Source organism: Heterodontus francisci, chromosome 9 (assembly GCF_036365525.1).
Source record: "Heterodontus francisci isolate sHetFra1 chromosome 9, sHetFra1.hap1, whole genome shotgun sequence".
NCBI classification, from domain to species: Eukaryota; Metazoa; Chordata; class Chondrichthyes; order Heterodontiformes; family Heterodontidae; genus Heterodontus; species Heterodontus francisci.
In genome coordinates this window covers 23,318,115-23,343,185 of record NC_090379.1, presented here as the reverse complement: position 1 = coordinate 23,343,185, position 25,071 = coordinate 23,318,115, and the positions used below count along the sequence as shown (strand labels likewise).

The 25,071-nt window shown below is 49.0% G+C and overlaps 1 protein-coding gene across 1 annotated transcript in view; it reads right to left on the bottom strand.

Moving 5' to 3' along the window:
- Window positions 1-347: 347 nt before the first annotated feature.
- Window positions 348-25,071, bottom strand: part of LOC137373317 (cation channel sperm-associated auxiliary subunit beta-like) — a 41,307-nt gene continuing 16,583 nt past the window's right edge. Inside the window, exons 4-8 of the mRNA XM_068038141.1 lie at window positions 13,971-14,065; window positions 8,166-8,240; window positions 5,442-5,556; window positions 4,120-4,145; window positions 348-431 (exon numbers count right to left, since the gene is read on the bottom strand). Coding sequence (XP_067894242.1) covers window positions 348-431; window positions 4,120-4,145; window positions 5,442-5,556; window positions 8,166-8,240; window positions 13,971-14,065 — 395 coding nt within the window. The remainder of the gene's footprint in view (window positions 432-4,119; window positions 4,146-5,441; window positions 5,557-8,165; window positions 8,241-13,970; window positions 14,066-25,071) is intronic.

Below are 25,071 nucleotides of genomic sequence, written 5' to 3'. Positions count from 1 at the left end.
TCTATTCTAGTTACAGTGCCAAATAGCTCAGTATTGTCAGCAAACTTGGGATATATATGACTATATTCCTTCATCTAAGTGAAATCTGACACCCAATTACAGATCCCTGGGGGACACCACTAGTGACATCCCAACAATTGGAGCACATACCCATTATCGCAATCGGAGTCCTACTTCCTAACCAATTCCCAACCGAAGTGCAAAGGTTGCCTCAAATTCCCTGCACTTTCATATTTAGTAACAGTTTCTTGTGCAAAACCTTATTGAATACTTTCTGGGAGTCCACATAAATAATATTACCGTAAGTGATCTCCTCAAAAACTTTAACTAGGTTAGTTAGACATGACTTAGCTTGTACGAATCCATGCTGGCTCTCTGTCATATTTGTCCAAATGCTCCGTCACTTTGGCCCGAATGACAGATTCGAGTAACTTCCCCACAACACATGCTAGACTAATAGTTCTATAATTTCCTGGGCCGGAATTTTACGTTTGGCGGGAGGCCTGCCGACTGGCTGAAATGTTTTCGGCAGTTTACTGGCCCCGCCAACCTCTGTTCCCACCACCCGGGAGCTGCTAAAATTCCACCCAATGTGTCAAGGTAGATTTGAGCTAACTATGCTGTTTCACTTTTGCTGAAAGTGCAGGATTAGTGTTCCATGTGGTGCATAAAATGAAACTTCCAAAAGCCTTTATATACATATCATGATGTCAGAGGTCACGTTTGTTTGGCATGCCAAAGTGTACAAATGTATCCAAATATCCCCCTTTTCGATAAAAAAAGTTTGTTCTTTCTTGCCCTTTCAAATTTGCCTGTTCCAACACATGCATTTCACACATTGGGCCGGATTTTCTGCTGGAGGCGGGGCTCCCGGCGTGGCCCAAAAAGGCGAGGTTCTTGCCTTTTCGTGCCCCGACCGGAGAGATCCTCCACTCTTTTTGATTCAAAGTTCTAGGAGGCAGGATCCCCATCCCTTCATAGACTTTGCAGAGATGGGGATCCTGCCTCCAAGAGCTGCTGGCCAATCAGAGGGCCAGCAGCTCAGCAGTATATGCAGCGGCAATGGGAGCGATGGTCACTGCCGATACTGCAGAGGCCTCAGACCCAGGCCTAGCAGAGGAACCCCAGAACAAAGGTCGGTGAGGCCGGGTCTCCAGGGCCAGTCTTGAAGGCCCCGGCGAGGGATGGTGGGGAGGTGGTTGTTCAGTCCAGGGGGATTAGGGTCACAAGGGGCAAAAATATTCCTTTTTTACTTCATTCATGGGATGCAAGCATCGTTGGCCCGGCCAGTATATATTGCCCAGCCCTAATTGCCCTTGAGAAAGTGGTGTACATACCAATACAGACAAGAGAGGTTACTTCCCTTGTCCATTTAACCCACAATGGACTTTGAGCATCAGACATTGAAGGCAGGGAAGCGCATTCCAGACCAGGCTAAGATGATACAAGCCACAGAGCCAATATGTGGTCAGACCAGTTAGTCACATGACTAACCTGCTTGGCAACCTGGGTTTTTTTCTGAATTGTACAAACAGTTTGAACTGAGAGTGTCTGTTTGCTCCTGGACTGAAAAGACCTCTCCTGGTTGGCTCGCCACAGCCTCTCCTGTCTGCTCCCATCTCTTTCGCCCAAGACTCCAAATCCACTGAAAACACATGAACTCCAAGAGAGAAAAGACTCCTACAGCAAACATGGTTTAAGAAGAATACTAGACCCCAACGAAAAGCGGCGTCAGTGCCTGCGCAAAGGCCGCTGGCGCCATTGCTGGGGGCGGCTAGCCTGCCCCCTCCACGTCATTGGGGCCCTCCTCAGCTGATGAATCAGTACTCCTCCATGTTGAACAGCACTTGGATGAAGCACTGAAGGTGGCAAGGGCACAGAATGTAATCTGGATTGGGGACTACAATGTCCATCACCAAGAGTGGCTCAGTAGCACCATGACTGACTGAGCTGGCCGAGTCCTAAAGGACATAGCTGCTGGACTGGGTCTGCGGCGGCTGCTAAGGGAACCAACAAGTGGGACAAACATACTTGACCTTGTCCTCACCAATCTTCCTTCCAAAGATGCATCTGTCCATGACAGTAGGAGTGACCACCGCACAGTCCTTGTGGAGACGAACTCCCATCTTCACATTGAGGAAACCCTCCATCATGTTATGTGACACTACCACCATGCTAAATGGGATAGATCATGAACAGATCTAGCAACACAAAACTGGGCATCCAAGAGGCGCTGTGGGCCATCAGCAGCAGCAGAATTGTATTCAACCATAATCTGTAACCTTATGGTCCAGTATATACCCCACTCTACCATTGCCATCAAGCCAGGGGATCAACACTGGTTCAATGAAGAGTGCAGGAGGGCATGCCAGGAGCAGCACCAAGCATACCTCAAAATGAGGTGTCAACCTGCTGAAGCTACAATCCAGGACTACTTGAGTGCGAAATAGCGTAAGCAGCATGCGATAGACAGAGCTAAGATATCCCACAACCAACGGATCAGATCTAAGCTCTGCAGTCCTGCCACATCCACTTGTGAAAGGTGGTGGACAATTAAGCAGCTAACCAGAGGAGGTGGCTCCACAAATATCCCGATCCTCAATGATGGGGGAGCCCAGCACATCAGTGCAAAAGATAAGGCTGAAGTATTTGCAACAATCTTCAGCCGGAAATGCTGACTGGATGATCCATCTCGGCCTCCTCCTGAAGTCCCTAGCATCACAGATGCCATTCCTCAGCCAATTCGATTCACGCTGCGTGACATCAAGAAATGACTGAAGGCACTGGATACTGCAAAGGTTATGGGCCCTGACAACATTCCGGCAATAGTACTGAAGACCTGTGCTCCAGAACTAGCTGCGCCCCTAGCCAGGCCGTTTCAGTACAGCTACAACACTGGCATCTATCCAGCAATTTGGAAAATAGCTCCTGTACACAAAAAGCAGGACAAATCCAACCCAGCCAATTATCGCCCTATCAGTCCACTCTCGATCTTCAGTAAAGTGATGGAAGGTGTCGTCGACAGTGCGATCAAGTGCCACTTACTTAGCAATAACTTGCTCAGTGACGTTCAGTTTGGGTTCCACCAGGGCCACTCAGCTCCTGACCTCATTACAGCCTTGGTTCAGACATGGACAAAAGAGCTGAGCTCAAGAGGTGAGGTGAGAGTGATTGCCCTTAACAGCAAGGCAGCATTTGATCGAATATGACATCAAGGAGCCCTAGCAAAACTGGAGTCAATGGGAATCAGGGGAAGAATGCTCTGCTGATTGGAGTCGTACCTAACGTAAAGGAAGATGGTTTGGTTGTTGGAGGTCAATCATCTGAGCTCCAGGCCATCACTGCAGGAGTTCCTCAGGGTAGTGTCCTAGGCCCAACCATCTTCAGTTGCTTCAATGACTTTCCCTCCATCATGTCAGAAATGGAGATGTTCGCTGATGATTGCACAATGTGCAGCACCATTCGTGACTCCTCAGATACTGAAGCAATCCGTGTATAAATGCTGCAAGACCTGGACAATAACCAGGCTTGGGCTGATATTTGGCAAGTAACATTCGTACCACACAAGTGCCAGGCAATGACCACTCCAACAAGAGAGTATCTCACCATCCCCCCTTGACATTCAATGGCATTATGATCACTAAAACCCCCACTGTCAACATACTGGGGGTTACCATTGACCAGAAACTGTACTGGAGTAGCGCTATAAATACCGTGGCTACAAGAGCAGGTCAGAGTAAAGGCCTGTTACCCGACCTGAACCCGCCAGGACCAGACGACATGTGTTGGGTTCGGGCTTGGGTCGGGTCGGGCCGGATCGGACACGTTCTATCACCACCTCACGTAAGTGACTCTAATGTTAATTTACTTTTTGGACTTTAAAAGTGGTTTTGTTACAGTTATTTTAAGCTTGCGCAGGTAAGGAACAAAGTGAAAAACGGAAGGTAAGTTAACTGATGGTCGGGTCAAGTCGGGTCAGGAGCATGAAAAAATGGAAGGACACGGGCCGGGTCGAGCTCGGGGTCGGATGGGGTTCTGTCGGGCTCAGGTTGGGTCTCATTTGCAAACCCGAGCAGGCCTTTAGGTCTGACGCTAGGGATCCTGTAGCGAGTAACTCACCTGACTCTCCAAAGCCTGTCCACCATCTACAAGACACAAGTCAAGAGTGTGACGGAATACTCTCCACTTGCCTTGGTGGGTGCAGCTCCAAAAACACTCAAGAAGCTCAACACCATCCAGGACAAAGAAGCCCGCTTGATTGGCACCCCATCCACAAACATTCACTCCCTCCACCACCGACACACAGTGGCATCAGTGTGTACCATCTACAAGATGCACTGCAGCAACGCATCAAGGCTCCTTAGACAGCACCTTCCAAACCCACGACCTATACCACCTAGAAGGACAAGGGCAGCAGATGCATGGGAACACCACCACCTGCAAGTTCCCCTCCAAGTCACACATCATCCTGACTTGGAACTATATTGCTGTTCCTTCACTGTTGCTGGGTCAAAATCCTGGAACTTTGGGTGTACCTACCCCACATGGACTGCAGCGGTTCAAGAAGGCAGCTCACTACCACCTTTTCAAGGGCAATTAGGGATGGGCAATAAATGCTGGCCTAGCCAGCAACACCCACATCCCTTGAAATAATAAAAATAAATCCTCACTCTTTTCTCGGTCAGATTTTCTTTAAGCAGTTCGCCCAGTGCCTGCTCCAGTGATAATGCACCTGCCCTTTAAGAGGTGCAGGTTAACTTTAAGCAGTGCAAGCATCATGTTAAATTATGCAGTTTGCATTGTCATTTTGAAATAACATCCACTTAAACTGTAAATACAAACCAGATAAAGGAGGCAATCTACTTTTATTTTTTTAAAGTGAACATATCTGATGTGAATGCAATTTAATTCAACTGAGTAGTTGTCCAAAAACATTCCAAAATATTGACTGAAGTACATGTGCATATGCTACACAAATCTACCTCATATAACGATCTGTTTAAACTATAATTGGTATCCTTCTGCTGCTCGTCACTCACGATTTTCGGCTCCCTGCTGATGCATTTAGCTAATTAACCACACAGTTAATAATGGCTAGATGCAGAGATCATGGAAATAAGTTGGTATGTTTCCTGCATTGCAATCAACAGGTGCGGGTTAATTGAGTTTTGCCACTTTTGGATGCTATCCAATTTAGCCCCCTTTCTCTATCAGCTTGACTTGAATCTGGTTTTCAAGATGAGTGTTGTGGTCAAACCCAGTGACCCTGTTTAGATCTTCCAAATTTTCTTATCAGCTAGTTCAGTTCATTATGCACCATTTAACACAAGAAATTAAAATGCAGAACCTTGCAAAGTCTTTAATTTAGATTTAATTTCTTCTTTTAAGCTTTGGTTGTATTCTTCCAAACTTCCAACATGGGCTTTTGATAGTGAATTTACTCCAGAAATGTTGCAAAAAGAAATAAAGCATAATTAAAGCTCCTAGACCGATGGCAGTGATCATACTGACTAGGTAGTGGAATGGATATGCCATTGGCGGGTCATCAACATAAAGCTGAAAGAAAAATGAGACATTCACAAGTGAAAAATTAAACACAGCATCATAAATTATGAAATTATTACCAGTATTTATGCAGTTTGCATTGTCACTTTGAAATAACATCCACTTAAATTGTAAATACAAACCATCTAAACATATAAAGGAGACAGTCTCCTTTTTATAGTTAACATGTGTGTGAAATTTCATACAATTGAGTGCCACTTCCAGTTGTCAATAAACATTATGAAATATTGAATGAAGTACGAGTGCATATGCTACACAAACCTGCCTCAAGTAAAGATCTGTTTAAAGCTCAGTCGCTATCTTTCTAATAGGTAAAGGGCGCAAAATGCAATCGTGGGCACTGTGCAGGCTTACCCAAAGATCTGCAGCATGGGAGGCACCGCTGGCTGCTTCCTATGTGTTCTGTGCATTGTAACTCAATTGCAGTCCCCCAAAGATCTATCCTTGGCCCCTCCTATTTCTCATCTACATGCTTCCTCTCAGCGACATCATTCGAAAACAGAGTGTTAGTTTACACGTGGGCGCTGACGACATCCAGCTCCACCTAACCACCATCTCTCTCGATGTCTCTGCTGTTGCTAAATTATCAGACTGCTTATCCGACTTGTAGTACAGGATGGGTAAAAATTTCCACCAATTAAATATTGGGAAGACTCATTGGGCTGAATTTTATGAGTGCGTCACAAATTGTGGCGGCGCGCTTTGAAGTTGACATCCACCCCGCATGGATCCGCCTACGCTGAGCTCCGCGATATTTCGTGTGGGGGCTCATTTAAATGGAGGGGGTGGGACAGCCACCCCCGATGACATAGAGGGTGCAGCCGCTCCACCCCGACAATGGCGTCTGGCGCTATCGATTCAAGCCCTTAAAAAAATTTGAATTTTTAAAGGAATGGTATTTTATGTTGTCATTAAAAAATGAAATAAAAGCTGGAGGGACTTTCTCCCCCACTCCCAATGTTTGTCTTTGTGTCTGTCGAACCGAAATTAACTTTATTAAGATATTCTTCAATTATGGTTTTATTTCTGTTGTGCATTTGCCTTTTATGATATGATTCAGTCTCACATCCTAGTATGTGCAAAATTAAGATTATTCACCTAAGTGCAGTACGCCTACAAGAAGGAATGTTACATTTGAGTGGAAGAAGAGGATTGCAATTTCACAGGACACAGCAGGGTAAGTGTGTGGTAGCAAAGCAGAAAGTGCTGGGGAAACTCGGCAGGTCAGGCAGCAACTGTGGAGAGAGAAGCAAAGTGAACTTGATCACAGACCTGAAACTTAACTCTGCTTCTCTCTCCACAGATGCTGCCTGACCTGCTGAGTTTCTCCAGCACTTTCTGCTCTGCTGCCATATTGACAGCAGCCCTACTCTTCAACAATGAGGTAAGTATTGCTTTGGCAGCTGTCAGGAAGCAATTGCTGGGAACTTTAAATAGGGCCCCAGCACCTGCTACACAGCTGACAAAAGGTCCCTCACTCCGTTGGATGTCCTGCCTCTCCCTGCGTAATATGGGCAGAGGCGGCGTGTCGCTCTGATGCTAATGAGCCCCCGCGCATAATATCATGGGGGCTCTGCAGCGGCCGCTCAGTGCGGGCAGGCCGCTGACTTCAAAGCGGACACTCATGAAGCTCGACACCATCCAGGACAAAGCAGCCCGCTTGATTGGCACACCATCTACAAACATTCACTCCCTCTACCTCCGACGCATAGTGGCAGCAGTGTGTACCATCTATAAGATGCACTGCAGCAATGCACCAAGGCTCCTTAGACAGCACCTTCCAAACCCGCCACCTCTACCAACAAGAAGGACAAGGGCAGCAAATACATGGGAACACCACCACCTGCAAGTTCCCCTCCAAGTCACACACCATCCTGACTTGGAACTATATCGCCATTCCGTCGCTGGGTCAAAATCCTGGAACTCCCTTCCTAACAGCACTGTGGGTCTACCTACCCAAAATGGACTGCAGCAGTTCAAGTAGGCAGCTCACCACCGCCTTCTCAAGGGCAATTAGGGATGAGCAATAAATGCTGCATAGCCAGTGATGCCCACATCCCATGAATGAATAAAAAAAAAGTACCAGCCACAATTTTTGTCTCGATCTGTAACTATACAAGGAACATTGTGATTTCTGACCTCAACACCACAGCATGCAGCCTTACAAGGAATGGGTGGAGGTTCTGCCCTTTACAAGGATTCACGGGAACTCCTGGGCAAGGCCAGGGGCCTTGTGTCAGGCTTCTGGTGTATATACCAGCTCATCATTACTTGTTCATGAACAGACAGCTGAGAAGTCAGTGATCATAAGTATAAAGTTGATGGCTATAAATGAGAACTAATTAACAGCCACAAAACATACACTGATAAATGCTCCCTATTGATGATGCCAGAAGAATGACTTAACAGGGAGAGAGACCCAACTGGAGGGCCTCCAAACAGTAAAAATGTAACATTCTTAAATTAACATCAGTCAAAATTCTTTTTAGTTTAATACTTCTATAAAATAAGTGACTACTTGGAATAGAAAGTCCTCTCCTCTCAATCTCCCTTTCGTTTAACAAAGGATATTTAAAATATCTAAACAGATCTTATACTACCTGAAATTCCTCAACCAAGTTACAGAAGGATACTCCAGGAATCACTGTTACTCTGAAATGGTACAGTTCAGAACCCTATATTGTAGAAAAAAGAATTGTGAGGTTAAAACATATTGAGCATGATTTTGCAATAAAATAGTAGTGAGGCCAACAGCGCTCACTGTTAAAATGGAATAAATTGGACAGCAACTTCTGGTTTCCACACATACGCAGTTAAACATGGAAATCTGGAAGCTGCTGTCAGATATATTCTGCTCCGCCACAGGGTGCCAATAGACTGCACACTGAAATGAATGCAATGGTGTAAAATTGAGGTATTTGCCCACCAGTTACCCACTAAAGATGGCTGAAAAAGGGCTGGTACATTCAGCAGAGTTTTTCAGTGATAAGTACTGCCAAACAACCTCTCCAGTCCTGAAAAATTATTTTTACAGGACTGGAGTCTCATTCCCTCAGAAGAAAATTCATGTTGGAGACATAAGAAAAAATTTTTTTTTTTTTTTTACATTTTCTGTCTGCCTCTTTTATCCATCATCCTTCATCCCATTTCTATTTCCCAATCTTTAATACACTTTCTGTGCATAATTTAAATTTAATTTATATTTTCTGCTTTATACTTCCTGGTTTTGAATCTGCAGGAATTAAATTGGATAGCTCCTGAAAATGGGAACAGGAATTGTGATGCATGATTAACCTCCATTCATTCATTGCAATGCAGGCAGGATGCTAACTTTGCATTGCCTGGTCATTTCCATGATTTTTGCATGCAGCCTGCACTCCCTGCACTGTTCACTGGCTGTGTGCATCAGCAGGGGGCCCAATATTTTAAGTGCTTAGCAGTACTTAGAGCTAGCCTCTTAAAGCAGGGTGAGGGGGTGGGTACAGGGAGTCATGTATTGTGTTGGTCTCGCTGAAATCAATCTGAAAATTGTGCTGTGGAGGAATCAACAATTGACTGACCATTGGACAGTGCATGCACCAAAGTTTTTTGATGCTGTACTGGAGGTATTGGTGGAAGAAGGAGCAATGTCCTGTACCCTAAGTGGGAGTGGAGGGGGAGGGGGGTGGATGCGGAGGCCATCCAGACACATGCTCGGGTCAATGCCAGGAATGTAACCCAAGGCCCTGGTTGCAGGAAGAAGGTTAATGGTTTGTCAAGGTCAGTGAATGCATCTTCAAAAGCCGCATTCTACCAACTGCACCACTAGCCTGATCCACTGCTCAATTTCACTATAACCCATCACTCACCGAGCAACAATCTGTATCATTCAGGATTCATACCTGACATTCACATGCTTTATCTTGCACTCTCACACTTTGCATTGTTGCAAGCCTCAAACACATATTTCACAGCTTGCACACAATAACAGCTATTCAACCATGGCAGCCACATCATCCAAACATATTGCACAGCAGTCACTGATGCACTTCCCACTTTCTTGCAGGAGAAGGTGGTGCACAAAAAGAGGCAGCAGGAATTAATGGGAGAGGGAGAGACGCACCTGCATGCTTTAACCCTGGTGTAGGAGACTTCTGGCCATTATGGGAAGGGCCATTGCTGAGGCCCTGGCCACCAGCAGAGCTGAAACGTTTGAAGATGAGGGCATCCATATACCTAATCCTCCTTCTCTAATCTCACTTCTTCCTCATTCACCAATCTTTTCTCATTTACAAGCTGCAGATGATGTAAACATACACTTCATACTTTCTCCTCTGCTCTCACCACAACATACCCCTTGTCACTTTTTAATTTACAATACTGGAGCCTGGCCAGGCAGTAGAGGAAGAGGAAGAAGGAAAGTGAAGGTAAAGGGATATTGTCACTTGATCTCACAGTCACAGCCACCAACTCAAATACTGACACTGTGGGTAATTCAGAGGCTAGGATAGAGGCAGGATCTGCATGTGATGGAACATTGAGCACAAGTATGCTGGAGTCAGGGCTGGGAGAAAGGATAGAGCAGATGACAGCTATTCAGAGGGCGAGGTTACCAATGTGTTCTGCTGTGGAGGACACAGATGAGGACTTTGATGGGCCAAGCTTCAGAAGAAGGCTGATGAGTGTATCCACCCAAATGTTTGGTGCACTGGGAGGCCTGCTGAAAAGCCTGTGTTCAATGTAAAGGAGCATGGAGAAGTCCAGCACCAACTTGGCAGAAGGCTTTACGCAGAGCTCGGAGCCCATTCTTTCCAACATGGTCAATTCATCAACACAATTGTGGAGTCAACCATAATGCAGAGTCTAATGGCTGATGTCTCAGCTCCCATTGCAGCACAAGCAGGATCCACCCAATGCTTGAGCGCTGTCATGGAAGCTCAGACTGCTGTCATGCAATCTCAGACTGCTGCCACTATGGCTCTGGATAACAGTGTACAAAGGGTTTCCAGGGCATTTCAGCACTCTAGCAATCCGTTCTTCAACAGATTACTGGAAATGCTGAGAGGTCACCCCAGGAGAGTGACAGCAGCTCCATGGATTACAACTTGCTGTCATCTCTCAGGATGACAGCATTCATGTTCCCAGCCCTGCCACTCCCCCAGTGCCATTGCTGTGTCCTGTCAGCCGGTCATCTTAGACTGCTGCAACCCAGGCAGAGATGGTACATAAGAACATAAGAAATAGGAACAGTAGTAGACCATATGGTCCCTTGAGCCTGCTCCGCCATTCAATTCGATCATGGCTCATCTTCTGCCTCAACACCATCTTCTCGTCCGCTTCCCAATCTCTGCAGTCTGCAGTTAGGCATTCTAGGGCCAGACATGCTCGGGTTCACTCTCCAAGGCCACCTCCCATCTTCACTGAAAGTTAGCAGGCTTCTACCAGTCATGCTGTAGTGATTGGAGAAGTATCTGTAGGCACACTACGACAGGCAACGGCACATGGAAGAAAGACTAAGGGAATGCACAAGGGTAATTAGTTTGTTTTTGCATGCAATATTGCATGATTTAATTTATAAATTTGGATTGGAATGTGTATTTTGTGTTGGCTTTTATTTTTGCATTGTGAGATAGAGGACAATGATATGGTCAGTGACAGAGGAAGGGTAAGGAGAGTGGGACTGTAGATGAATGGCGTTGAAGTTACTGGTCATTGCTCACAAATTATTTGTTTACATAGAGCCCAGGCAGAAAGGGACTCGCTGGATTCCAGCCTCTCTTTCTCTTCCTCCTCCTCATCCTCCTCCTCCTCGTGTTCCTGCTCCTCAGCTTCTTGCCTGGCAGGTGTCGGCAAGGACTGATCCCACATGTTGGCAAGGTTGTGCAGCATGCAGTGTACCATGGCAAATCTTGAGATCAGACAGATACTGCAGGGCTCCTTCACAGTGGTCCAGGAAGCCGAAGCATTGCTTGCCTTATAACATTCCTTGTGGCAGCATGGCTCTCAATGTATGCCTGCTGTGCACATCTGCGTGGGTTCCAGACCTGAGTCATGAGCCATGTCATGAATAGATTATCCTTGTTGCCCAGTAGCCACTCTTTAGTTTTCCAGTGTTAGTCAAAATACAGCTAGCACAGAGGACTGCTGCAGAATGGACGAATCATGACTGCTGCCAGGATACTGGACATCAACCTGCATGCTGTGCTGCCTGTAGCCACATATTAGCTGTACATTTAGAGAGTGGAATTCCTTTTGGTCCAGGTAAATGACCAAATTCACATGAGGTGTACGCAAAGCAATGTGCGTGCAGTTAAGGCAAAACTGCACAATGGTGAAGCCTGAAATACCTTGTCCTTGTTCCACCTGCTTGTCTCTGGCAAGCGAGAATGAAATGAAGTTGTCTCTCTTTGCATAGACCTCCCTTCTGCTGCAGTGCACTGCAAACTGACAGCTGTTCTTTATATCTCCAGCAGCAGCCTGGAAGGAGCCAGAAGCACAAAAGTTCAGAGCCACGGACCCCTTCACAGCCACAGGCAATGAGTCCTTGCACTGCTGTGAGGTTGGAGTTGTGGCTGCAGCAGTTAGCAGATTTCAGTCATGACCTCTTTAGCAAAACGCAGACATCTCATGCATTGGTCGTCATTGAAGTTCAGGTATGAGAATTGCTCTCTAAAGACCCTCTGCAGATATGATCTCCTGCTGACAGCCCTTATCCCACTCCTTCACTTCCCTCTTCTAGCAGCTTCTTCTGCTCCATTTGGCCTCTGATCATGCTCAATACCAAAGGGAGGCCCTCCTAGATCACCCACATCTGGAAGCAATTGGTTTGTGCACAAGCCTTTGAGTCATCAACAAAGTACTTCAGCACCACCCAGATCACTCCCTACAGACTATTGATAATTATAACCAGTATGGAAAAGCACCGGAAGCGCATGGAGTTCCAGCAACATCCAGAAGAAATAATACAGCAACTAACCTGTAAGTAATTCATGCAAGGTTAAGAATGGGCATAGGGTGGAACCAGAAGCTTCAAAATGGCAGTGCTGGTGTCAAATCAGCTAACTGATGCCATGATCTGTCTGCTGTGCCGGCATTTGTTAGGTGTTCACGCATATGGCGTCCAATGGTCTCTATAATTTTTTTGCTGTGCGCGGCCTATTCATTTAAGTGCATGGACCTTTAAATTTTTTTGCATGGTACTGCACACATGGTTAAAGGGGCTGAACTGTGCTCAGCCTGTGTGGGAACTTCTGGGTTGCACAGCCACACAACCGTGCAGCTGATGGCGTCCAGTGCACTTCCAGTTGGAAGTGTGTGCACACATCGTGGAATTCATTTTTGTAGTTTAGGAGGCCTTGCAGTGATCAAAAAACAGGCACCATAGAGCCCAATTTCGCCCCCTGCATGTTTATGAGGTTTCTTTAATCTGATTGATTGAAGAATCTCACTGAATAGTTCCTGGCTTACAGATTCCACTGAGCCTATGTAGAGAGTGCCACACCAGATCAGATGCCCAATTACAGTAACTCTACACACTAAAATACACAAAAATTTGGTGGGTAGCTGTCGGTAAGGTGAACGGCGAGTATTGTCCCTTCACTACTGACCACAAAATCCAGGCCAATATAGAACAAGTGTTGTATTATAAACAGAATAGTGAAAGGATAAACATGTTCATAACACCTTTGCAATTTTCTACCACAGGACTAAAATCCTTACAAGCCTTGTTAGAATTCATCTCTAAATTTGAAATGAAATACCCAGTTAATCAGGGCTCCAGACTCCTGGATACAAGGATACCTAATACCATCTCCCACACTCCATGCATGCTAAACAGTGGAAGCAACTAAAGTCATAACAAAGCCATCCCACATCCAATGGATCAGATCAAAACTTGTCACATTTAGTTGTGAATGGTGGTGGACAATTAAGCAACTAATGGGTAGAGGAGGCTCCATGAACATCCTCATTCTCAACAATGGTGCAGCTCAACACGTGACGCAAAAGACTGTTTGCAACCACCTTCAGCTAGAAGTGCCAAGTGGATAATCCATCTTGGCCTCCTTCTGTTGTCCCCACCATCACAGATGCCAGTCTTCAACCAATTCTAAGGGATCGGAATTTGAAACAGAACATGGGTCCATCAGGTTTCTATTCCTACTAAATTTTGACACAGGGCATGAGTGCATCTTCTACCTACCCCATTAACAACCAGAGAATTTTAGGAATATTTCTGGAATCGTTTGCAAACTCTGCCATTCCGCCACTAGCCATGCCAACTGAGGACCAGCATGAGTTCGAATGTGGGGCAGAAATAGTTTTAAAGATAACCATCTTCCATGGTAATTGATTCCAATGGACTTGAACTCTAAAATCCTAGTATGTAGGATGGTTTAATAAAGTTTTAATGATGAATAATTACTTACGAATAAGCTGATGATTAGTCCATCTGGATTGTGCATGGTTATCGACATTCCCCAAAATTGCCTGAATTTGACAAAACTTGGATCAATTTTAGTGCCTAGACAAAACAAAAATGTCATCATATAATCATCAAAATCTGTTTTAATTCAACATTTTTTATCAGATATAAAAAAGATATTCAAATACATGTATTGTCCTTTTTGGCTTGGCCATTTCAAACATTTTCTCAAATTTTATAAAACAGAAAAATAATCAGGTGCAGTAGCTCTCTTCAACTACCTGTATTTATTTTTTACGCTGCACAACTGTGTTAGTTCCTAGAATGGGCCTCTACAATTGATATACTCGTGAACTGATGAAAGAAACAATCTTATCGTCTCCTTCAATTTCACATTTTCCCCTGGTGGGGAGTGGAGTTCTTAGTCTCCGTTCTGGGTTATGCTCATTCTGTTTGAGTGCAATGAGCAGGGTCTGCCAAGATAGATATTGCCATTTATTTCAATATGCCATGTTTGCTTTCCTCTGTGGGACATTGGAAATAACTATACCATATGTGGTATAATTTGGGACTTTCATGGATCTCTCACTTGCTCAAGGGTGATTCACTTGGAAACCTTCACTTTCCTTCACCAAGTATGTTTCTTCAGGTGGTAACTTCCTTAGATACTTTCATATTTGGTATTCCCTTTCCACATCAGAAGCCATGCATTCGTTTTTCAGGCCAATATCTATTGGTTTGATTAAAATGATTTGATTGCACAAGAACTATTTTTCTCTGCTTCTTGTTTGTGGCTTTTCTCTGGACATAAAACTGAGGGATAAAGCGATAAAACCCATTATGCTGATTTCCAACCCCTCTGCTCACATCCCTGCCTTGACTGCTGAAATGCTAAAATAAAAACAAAATACTGAGGATGCTCGAGGAACAGCATCTCATTTCCCGATTAGGCACACTACAGCCTGCCGGACTGAACACTGAGTTCAATAATTTCAGAGCATGACAGGCCCCCCATTTTACTTTTATTTTTAGTTTTTTTTTTCATTTTTTAATATATTTTTTGTGTTTATTTTATTTTATTTCATCTTAATTTGTTCAGTTTGCTTACAAACATTTTTTTTCATGTTTGTACTTGCGGCTGTTCAATTTTCAGTCCGTTAACACCCTATCTGTACTAATGCTTTGTCTTTCAACACACCATTAACATATTGTTTGTCTTTGCTCCACGACCTTCTGGTCAGCTATTCTGTGACCTTGGCCTATCTACACCTTCTCCTTTGTTCTCTCTTGCCCCACCCCTGATTTACTTGCTTATAACCTTTCATATTTCTACTATTTACCAGTTCTAAAGAAGGGTCACTGACCTGAAACATTAACTCTGCTTCTTTCTCCACAGATGCTGCCAGACCTGCTGAGTATTTCCAGCATTTCTTGTTTGTACTGCTGAAATGCTACTGGCCAATGACCTCTAGGTTTCAGAGTCCCTGAGGGTCCCGCCTAAGACTGCTCCACCTGTTGCTGCAGGGGCATACTCGTCCATTGGGAGAAAAGGTAGCATGTCAGTTACTGGCTGACAGGAGGAAAACAAATGAGAAGTGGGAGGGCTTTGAGCGGAGTTACCACTTCCATGTACTCTTTCACCATTATCCCTCTCTTGTCCCAGCACTACATCATAGGCAATATAAATATTGAGGCTACAAGAACAGGACAGAGGCTGGGAAGTCTGCAGTGAATAACTCACCTCCTAACTCCCCAAAACAAGGCACAGCGAGGAGTGTAATGTAATACTCACCACATATGCCTGGATGAGGGTGGTAAATCTTTGCAATTCTCTATCCCAGAGGGATGTGGAAGCTTAATGACTGAGTTAGTTCAAGACAGAAATCGATAGATTTCTGGAGACAAATGACAACAAGGGATATGGAGATAGTACAGGAAAATTGCATTGAAGTAGATGATCAGCCAAGATCTAACTGAATGGTGGAGCAGGCTCGATGGGCTAAATGGCACATTCCTGTTCCTATGTTCCTATGAAGCTCCAACAACACTCAAGAAGCTGAATGCCATCTAGGGCAAAGCAGTCTTCTAGATTGGCACCCTGTCAACCACCTTAAACATTCACTCCCTCCATCACTGGTGCATAGTGGCAGTAGCGTGTACCATGTACAAGTTGCACTGTAACAATTTACCAACCTTCCTTTGACAGCATCTTCCAAACAGCAACCTCTATCACGCAGAAGGAGAAGGGCAGTAGATATATGGGAACACCACCGCCTGCAAGTTCCCCTCCAAGCCACACACCATCCTGACTTGGAACTATATCGCCGTTCCTCAATGCCCCTGGATCAAAATTCTGGAACTCCCTTCTTAACAGCACTGTGGGTGTACCTACACCACATGGATGCCAGCAGTTCAAGAAGGTGGCTCATTACCACCTTCGCAAGGGCAATTAGGCATTGGCAACAAATGCTAGCGAAGCTCACATTCCATGAATGGATAAAAAAAACTACATCACTCCTATCATTATGCTGCATACCAGCTTGGTGAAAATCAGAAATGCTTTATAACGTCACAGATAAGGTATCTGTCATTCTGTTTAAGGCAGCAGACAAGTTGGCATCTAAAGTCTGCAAGGCCATACTCATAGCTTGCATAAACTCATTTGAGAGCCAGTTTTGAAGCTCCACAGAGGCAGCTATTCTTTGCTTGGCAGACAATTTCACAATTTCCTGCACCACCGATTGTTGGACACCTTCATCGTATGTTCTATTGTGGAGAGAATATGTGGAGCATCTGTCAATACCTTGCAAAATTGCTGATGTACCCCAAGCATTCTTCTTCATAATGATGGACTCTGGGTTTCAGCATCTGTATCTAGCTGAGCATAGCTTTAAGAAGACTGCATCTCCAACGGTGACTTTCCACAGCTGTCCCTGCCATCAGTGACTGCTCATCTCATTGTGAATAATGAAGGATCAGGTGAAAACTCCAACAGGACCCACCAAAGTCCAAGTCTGCATTGGTGCATGACTGTACGACCTGTGATGATGTACCCTCAGAAGGAATGAGATCTCTAAGGAATTAATCGTGGCAAAGTAACAATCTTGGTAATCACCATACCCATTCCTCGTAGAGTTCAGTTATTGATGAAATATAGTCAGCCTGCATGTCAGGGCTATTTTTAATCCTGCCGCCAGCCATCTGTCCAGAAAGAGTGTTAATAACAGAATAATGAACAGCTCTGTCCGAAAGCAAAAACATGAGAAACAAGTTTAAGTCTGGCACATGGTTAAAAAAAATTAAAATGGGGTTCATGGTCTGAAATTGATCATAATGTCAGGGTTAGACCTGAGAGAATGGAGTATAGCAAGTTCAGAGGGAAATAGGTTAGAGTGAGTGAGGGGAGCAGAGAAATTAAGACAGCCGATGTCACACTGACAGTTCTTAATGAAAAGATTAAGAGTGGGTAAGAGGCCAGACGGAAGAAGTTCAGAGAGGTTTCCATTGTTTAGGGTCTTCACACCTCTCTAACTATGACTGTAAGCACTCATGGAGAGATGTTTGAATTTTAAATCTTGGATTTAACCTTTTGAAATTCTTACAGCTACTTATTTAATTCCCAGAGGCCTATGAAGGCAGTCATTGAGTATGCTCAAGACAGAGATCGATAGATTTCTAGATATGGAAGATATCAAGGGAGATGGGGACAGTGCGGGAAAATGGTGTTCAGGTAGAAGATCAGCCATGATCTAATGGAATGGCAGAGCAGACTCAAGGGGCCAGGTGGCCTTCTCCTGCCCCTATTTCCCATGTTCCTAAGGAGGTGTCCAGGTGAAGGGAAAATACTGTGTTACGACCAGGTGAGAAAGGTGTCTAGGGGTCTCTTTTAGCCTTCACCTGGTCTTATTGTAACAGGATTAAATTTTTAAACACACTGTGTTTTGAGCGTCTCCTTGGTGAACCTTAATTCGGTTAACGACTACGGATACACGATGCGCCCACACTAGCATAGACATGGGATACGCACATGCAAATAGAGACAGAAAAGAGCAGAAGAAAAATAAAGTAGAGAGGTTTGAGGCAATCTCTGAAAGGGGTTTTTTGTTACTACGCTTCGAGCTCGCTGTAGTCCTTGCTTGTAGGTAGTTTTGTTTTTTGTTGGAGCCCAGTATTCTTCTTAAACCTTGTTCACTGTAGGAGACTTTTCTCTCTCAGGATTCATATGTCTTCAATGGATTCCGAAGCTGGTGAGAATGAGATGAGAGCAGACAGGAGAGAGGTCTTTTCCAGTCCAGCAGTAAACAGCTTTATGAGTTTTAAAACTCTGTGGCAAGTTTAAATTCAAAATAACTCCAACAGCCAGTTAGTCATGTGACTAAACTGATCTGACCACGTCTGTTTGTGTATTCGGCCATCTTAGTAGTTAACTTAGAATGCTAGCCTCTCCACCTTCAACGTCTGGTAATCAGAAGTCCATTGTGGATTAAATTGGAGCAGGGAATGGCCGCTTTGACCTTTTCAAGTACTGTCTGTTACTATGCAAACATCTTTCCAGTCAAGGTTCTGGTGTGTTTTTTAAAAAACAAGTTCTTTCTTTACTCCAGTAACAGTTTAAAAATCAATGTTCATGTGGCGAAATATGAGTGTCTCATTCTTGGCAGGTGGGGGCCTGCATATCAACTGAAGACAGGTGAATGGCTCCATCGGTCTGGGGGAACGACTCCCGGCCAACGAAGTGAGCCTGGAAGCGATGGCGATGGAAGAAGAGCTCAACCTCATGCCGAGCGCGAAATTCATTGAGGTGGGGGTGTAAGGAGATAAAACTGAATCCTTTGCTAAGTACAGATCGTTCAGCATCAGAGAGGGAAAGGTCAGAGGGTATTGTGAATACACAGCAAGGAGTGAGACTAGGAGAAGGGATGGGGTCAGAGGGAAGTGAAGAGGAAGAAAGATCTGGAGGAGCGTTGGTCCCCATGAGCTGTTGGAGCTTGCATTCCTTACCACCTGAAAGGAAGAGAAAAAGTTTTTTGCTAATGCGTTGGATAAGATGAAAGATGAAATGAAACTGCTGAGCAGGACGTCTTTGAAATAGGGTGAGTCAGTGCTTCTGGAGAGAGAAGTCGAGTGTGTACATGTAGCGGCGCATGGCACTGACTGTGGACCTCAAGATGTGGTGAGAACAGCAGTCCGAGGAACATTGTATATCTCAGAGATACCTGTAATCCTCTGTGGATTCGAAACATGAAGGGTGGAACTTCAGTTGGAATCCACATGTAATAAGCCGGAGCCGGAGACAGTCGCTGAGGAAGGAGATGTGGCTGTGAAAACGAGTTTTGGTAGACACATTATTAAACACCAGGAGGGAAATGGAAAACTAATCATGCCTTCTTGGTTACAGCAGCAGGCTTCTTTCTCCCATTGATGAGGAAGAGTATGTTCCGCCTGCTCCTGACTGAACTCAGCAATAATTCAAGGAAGCGCCATTGAATCTGGGTGCTGTTTGTGAATCCATCCTAAGCATCTTCTGGCTCCTCCAAATGCCATAATGCCATTTATGCATTAGCTCTTTAAATAATGTATCTCGGATCACATCACACGGGTGCATATCATAGCCACAGTACAGCTTGGTGATACGAAATCCGGAAGTAAAAATTTAATGATTCAATTAAGTTGAAATCAGAAAATCTGATCTGCTAACTTTACTTCCAGGTTTTGGGGTTGCAACCTTCCATCCTAGCACCCTCCATACCCTGCCCCAACCAGCTCAGAACCTAACTTTACATTAATATTGGGAACAGCGAGTATCTGCTTTTTCTACTTTAACCCCTGTTCTCATCAAACATAGGGGGTTGAAATCAGCCCTTAGGTTACTCATGTTGAGTTTGCCTATTGCAGGTGGGTCTTCGAGATTGCACCCAGGCACCTCAGATTGGAGAATCTCATCAGCAACCTCCTCCTACCTCAAAAGAGGAAACTTTCATGCATCAATGGAACTGGAAAATTAGTGACTGCTGTGTAGTCATTAGCATTGATGCAGGCTTCTTAAGCCTATGATAGCTATTTACTTTAGTCCCCAGCAGTCCCTTGGGTAGGGTCATCGCAATCTAGAGAGTGGAAAGCAACTGCAAACAGGAGAAGGGAGAGCTTGGGATGGTGGGGAGAGGCTGGTGATTGAGGCTCAGGGAGGCCAAAAGCTTCCTTGAGGGTTCAGGAGAGCATTGCTGCTTCTCCTAGGCCACAAGGAGTGCTGAAAAAGGTGCTTAGCTCAGAGAGCAGCTCCTGCCTTCTTTTCATAGCCAAATTTCCTGACCCACACTCTCAACCTGTGCAGCGGCAGTCAATTTTAAATTGGGTTTCCAATTGCACAGTTGGAGCCTGATTTAAATGTGTCGATTAAGTGTCCCACTTTTCTATGGCGGAACACTCACACACCATGACATCTGTCGCCGTAAAAAAGACAGTGAGTGAGTGCATGGCAGGTTGGGGCCGAGTTACCTGCATTTAACTCTTTATTCTCCCCCGACCCTCTCCCATCCATCTTGAAGGATTAATATTGAGGCCATGGTCTCTGATTCAGTCACTGACGCTGGTATTCCACAGCTTCATAACCCCCTGTAGAAAAGAAGTTTCTCTGTTCTAAATCTCTTACATTTAATCCCAAATCTTTGCTGAGTGATTCCAGCATTTCTTGTTTTTGTTCCAAATCTTTGCTCCCTCATTCTGGGCCACCTCAATTTCTGGACATAGTCCATTTCCATCTAGTCCCATTCTTTCAAAATGTTAAACAACTTTATCAAAACGCACCTTAATTTCTGCTGTTCCAATGAAAACAGCCACAATTTTCAAGTCTTTGTGCTTGTATTTTCTCATACCAAGCAGCCTCCTAGTAAATATACAAGACCGCATTTGTTGACAACGCGAACGGTAGGTGGCGCTGTTTTGGCACATGCGCAAATACAGCATGTGCCACGAAAACGTCACAGATTGCGACTGCAGCAGCTGCCAGGACTAAAGATGGCGCTGCTCAAAGAATCACACAGAGGCAACCTAACGAACACGTGGCAGTATACAATGGCCGGAGTGAGAGAGCAGCGCGGGGGCCAGGGAGGAGAGCAACGTTGAGTGTGTCGGGGGGGAGAGCAGCGTTGAGGGTGTCGGGGGGGAGAGAGAGAGGGGAGGGGAGGGGGGGAAGAGAGAGGGGAGGGGGGGAGAGAGAGGGGAGGTGAGGGGGGGAGAGAGGGGAGGGGAGGGGAGGGGAGGGGGGGAGAGAGAGGGGGGAGAGAGAGGGGAGAGGAGGGGGGGAGAGAGAGGGGAGGGGAGGGGGAGAGAGGGGGGGAGAGAGAGGGGAGGGGAGGGGGGGGAGAGAGGGGGGAGGGGAGGGGAGGGTGGGGGAAAGAGGGGAGGGGAGGGGAGGGGGGGAGAGAGAGAGGGGAGGAGAGGGGGGAGAGAGAGGGGGGAGAGTGTGTAGGGGAGGGGGGGAGGGAGAGGGGAGGAGGGGGGGAGAGAGAGTGTAGGGGAGGGGGGGAGGGAGAGGGGAGGGGAGGGGGGGAGAGAGGAGGGGAGGGGGGAGGGAGAGGGGAGGGGGGGAGAGAGGAGGGGAGGGGGGGAGAGAGAGGGGAGGGGAGGGGGGGGAGAGAGAGGGGAGGGGAGGGGGGAGAGAGAGGGGGGGAGAGAGAGGGGAGGGGACAGGGGGGAGAGAGGGGAGGGGAGGGGGGAGAAGAGAGGGGGGGAGAGTGTGTAGGGGAGGGGGGGAGGGAGAGGGGAGGAGGGGGGGAGAGAGAGTGTAGGGAGGGGGGGAGGGAGAGGGGAGGGGAGGGGGGGAGAGAGGAGGGGAGGGGGGAGAAGAGAGGGGGGGAGAGTGTGTAGGGGAGGGGGGGAGGGAGAGGGGAGGAGGGGGGGAGAGAGAGTGTAGGGGAGGGGGGGAGGGAGAGGGGAGGGGAGGGGGGGAGAGAGGAGGGGAGGGGGGAGGGAGAGGGGAGGGGGGGAGAGAGGAGGGGAGGGGGGGAGAGAGAGGGGAGGGGAGGGGGGGGAGAGAGAGGGGAGGGGAGGGGGGAGAGAGGGGAGGGGAGGGGGGAGAAGAGAGGGGGGGAGAGTGTGTAGGGGAGGGGGGGAGGGAGAGGGGAGGAGGGGGGGAGAGAGAGTGTAGGGTTGGGGGGGAGGGAGAGGGGAGGGGAGGGGGGGAGAGAGGAGGGGAGGGGGGAGGGAGGGGAGGGGGGGAGAGAGGAGGGGAGGGGGGGAGAGAGAGGGGAGGGGAGGGGGGGGAGAGAGAGGGGAGGGGAGGGGGGAGAGAGAGGGGAGGGGAGGGGGGGAGAGAGAGGAGAGGAGAGGGCGGGAGAGAGGGGGGGAGAGAGAGGGGAGGGGAGGGGGGAGAGAGAGAGGGGAGGGGGGAGAGAGAGGGGAGGGGAGGGGGGAGAGAGAGGGGAGGGGAGGGGGGAGAGAGAGGGGGGGGAGAGAGAGGGGAGGGGACAGGGGGGAGAGAGGGGGGGAGAGAAAGGGGAGGGGAGGAGGGGAGGGAGAGGGGAGGGAAGGGGGGGAGAGAGGAGAGGAGGGGGGTGAGAGAGGGGAGGGGAGGGGAGGGGGGAGAGAGAGGGGAGGGGAGGGGGGAGAGAGAGGGGAGGGGGGAAGAGAGAGGGGAGGGGGGAAGAGAGAGGGGAGGGGTGGAGAGAGTGGAGGGGGGGGGAGAGAGAGGGGAGGGGGGAAAGAGAGAGAGAGAGGGGGACGGAAAGAGAGAGAGGGGGGGAGAGAGAGAGAGGGGGGAGGAAAGAGAGAGAGAGGGGGGGAGGGGAGGGGAGGGGGGAGAGAGAGAGAGGGGGGGAAAGAGAGAGAGGGGGGGGAAGAGAGAGAGAGAGGGGGGGAAAGAGAGAGAGAGGGGGGGAGAGAGAGAGAGGGGGGGGAGAAAGAGAGAGAGGGGAGGAAAGAGAGGGGAGGGAGGGAGGGAGGGAGAGAGAGGGGGGGAGAGAGAGGGGTGGGGAGGGGAGGGGGGTGAGGGAGAGGGGAGGGGGGGTGAGAGAGGGGAGGGGGGAGAGAGAGGGGAGGGGGGAGAGAGAGGGGAGGGGGAGGGGGAGGGGAGGGGGGAGAGAGAGGGGAGGGGGGAGAGAGAGAGAGGTGGGGAAGAGAGAGAGAGAGGGGGGGGGAAGAGAGAGAGAGAGGGGGGGAAAGAGAGAGAGAGGGGGGAAGAGAGAGAGGGGGGAAGAGAGAGAGGGGGGGAAGAGAGAGAGGGGGGAGAGAGAGAGGGGTGTAAGAGAGAGAGACGGGGGAAAGAGAGAGGGGGGAGAGAGAGAGAGGGGGGAGAGGGGAGGGGAGGGGAGGGGGGGTGGAGAGGGGAGGGGGGAGGGGGGGAGAGAGAGGGGGGAGAGAGAGGGAGAGGAGGGGGGGAGAGAGAGGGGAGGGGAGGGGGGAGAGAGGGGGGGAGAGAGAGGGGAGGGGAGGGGGGGAGAGAGGGGGGAGGGGAGGGGCGGAGAGAGGGGGGAGGGGAGGGGAGGGTGGGGGAGAGAGGGAGGGGAGGGGGGGAGAGAGAGAGGGGAGGAGAGGGGGGAGAGAGAGGGGAGGGGAGGGGGGAGAGAGAGGGGAGGGGAGGGGGGGAGAGAGGGGAGGGGAGGGGGAGAGAGAGGGGAGGGGAGGGGGGGAGAGAGGGGAGGGGAGGGGGGAGAGAGAGGGGAGGGGAGGGGGGGAGAGAGGGGAGGGGAGGGGGGAGAAGAGAGGGGGGAGAGAGTGTGTAGGGGAGGGGGGAGGGAGAGGGGAGAAGAGGGGGGGGAGAGAGTGTAGGGGAGGGGTGGAGGGAGAGGGAGGGGAGGGGGGGAGAGAGGAGGGGAGGGGGGAGGGGAGAGGGGAGGGGGGGGAGAGAGGAGGGGAGGGGGGGAGAGAGAGAGGAGGGGAGGGGGGAGAGAGAGGGGAGGGGAGGGGGGGAGAGAGAGGAGAGGAGAGGGGGGGAGAGAGGGGGGGGAGAGAGAGGGGAGGGGAGGGTGGAGAGAGAGAGGGGAGGGGGGGAGAGAGAGGGGAGGGGAGGGGGGAGAGGGGAGGGGAGGGGGGAGAGAGAGGGGGGAGGAGGGGAGGGAGAGGGGAGGGAAGGGGGGAGAGAGGAGGGGAGGGGGGTGAGAGAGGGGAGGGGAGGGGAGGGGGGGAGAGAGAGGGGAGGGGAGGGGGGGAGAGTGAGGGAGGGGGGGAGAGTGAGGGGAGGGGGGAAGAGAGAGGGGAGGGGTGGAGAGAGTGGAGGGGGGGAGAGAGAGGGGAGGGGGGAGAGAGAGAGAGAGAGGGGGACGGAAAGAGAGAGAGGGGGGGAGAGAGAGAGAGGGGGGAGGAAAGAGAGAGAGAGGGGGGGAGGGGAGGGGAGGGGTGGAGAGAGAGGGGAGGGGGGAGAGAGAGAGAGGGGGGAAAGAGAGAGAGGGGGGGAAGAGAGAGAGAGAGGGGGGAAAGAGAGAGAGAGGGGGGAGAGAGAGAGAGGGGGGAGAAAGAGAGAGAGGGAGGAAAGAGAGGGGAGGGAGGAGAGGAGGGAGAGAGAGGGGGGGAGAGAGAGGGGTGGGGAGGGGAGGGGGGTGAGGGAGAGGGGAGGGGGGGTGAGAGAGGGGAGGGGGGAGAGAGAGGGGAGGGGGGAGGGGGAGGGGAGGGGGGAGAGAGAGGGGAGGGGGAGAGAGAGAGAGGTGGGGAAGAGAGAGAGAGAGGGGGGGAAGAGAGAGAGAGGGGGGAAGAGAGAGAGGGGGGGAAGAGAGAGAGGGGGGGAAGAGAGAGAGGGGGGGAGAGAGAGGGGGGTAAGAGAGAGAGAGAGGGGGGGAAGAGAGAGGGGGGAGAGAGAGAGAGGGGGGGAGAGGGGGGGAGAGAGAGAGAGAGGGGGGGAGGAGGGGGGAGAGAGAGGAGAGAGAGGAGGGGGGAGAGAGAGGAGGGAGAGGGGAGGGAGGAGGGGGAGAGGGGGGGCAAAGAGAGGAGGGAGAGAGTGGGGAGAAAAGAGAGGAGGGAGGGGGGGAAAGAGGAGGGAGGGAAGAGAGGGAGGGGAGGGGGGAAGGGGGGATAAGAGGGAGGGGAGGGGGGGAAGAGAGGGAGGGGTGGGGGTGAAGGGCGGGAGTGGGGGAGAGTGGGGGGGTGGGGTGGGGAGCAGCAGAGCGGAAGAGGAA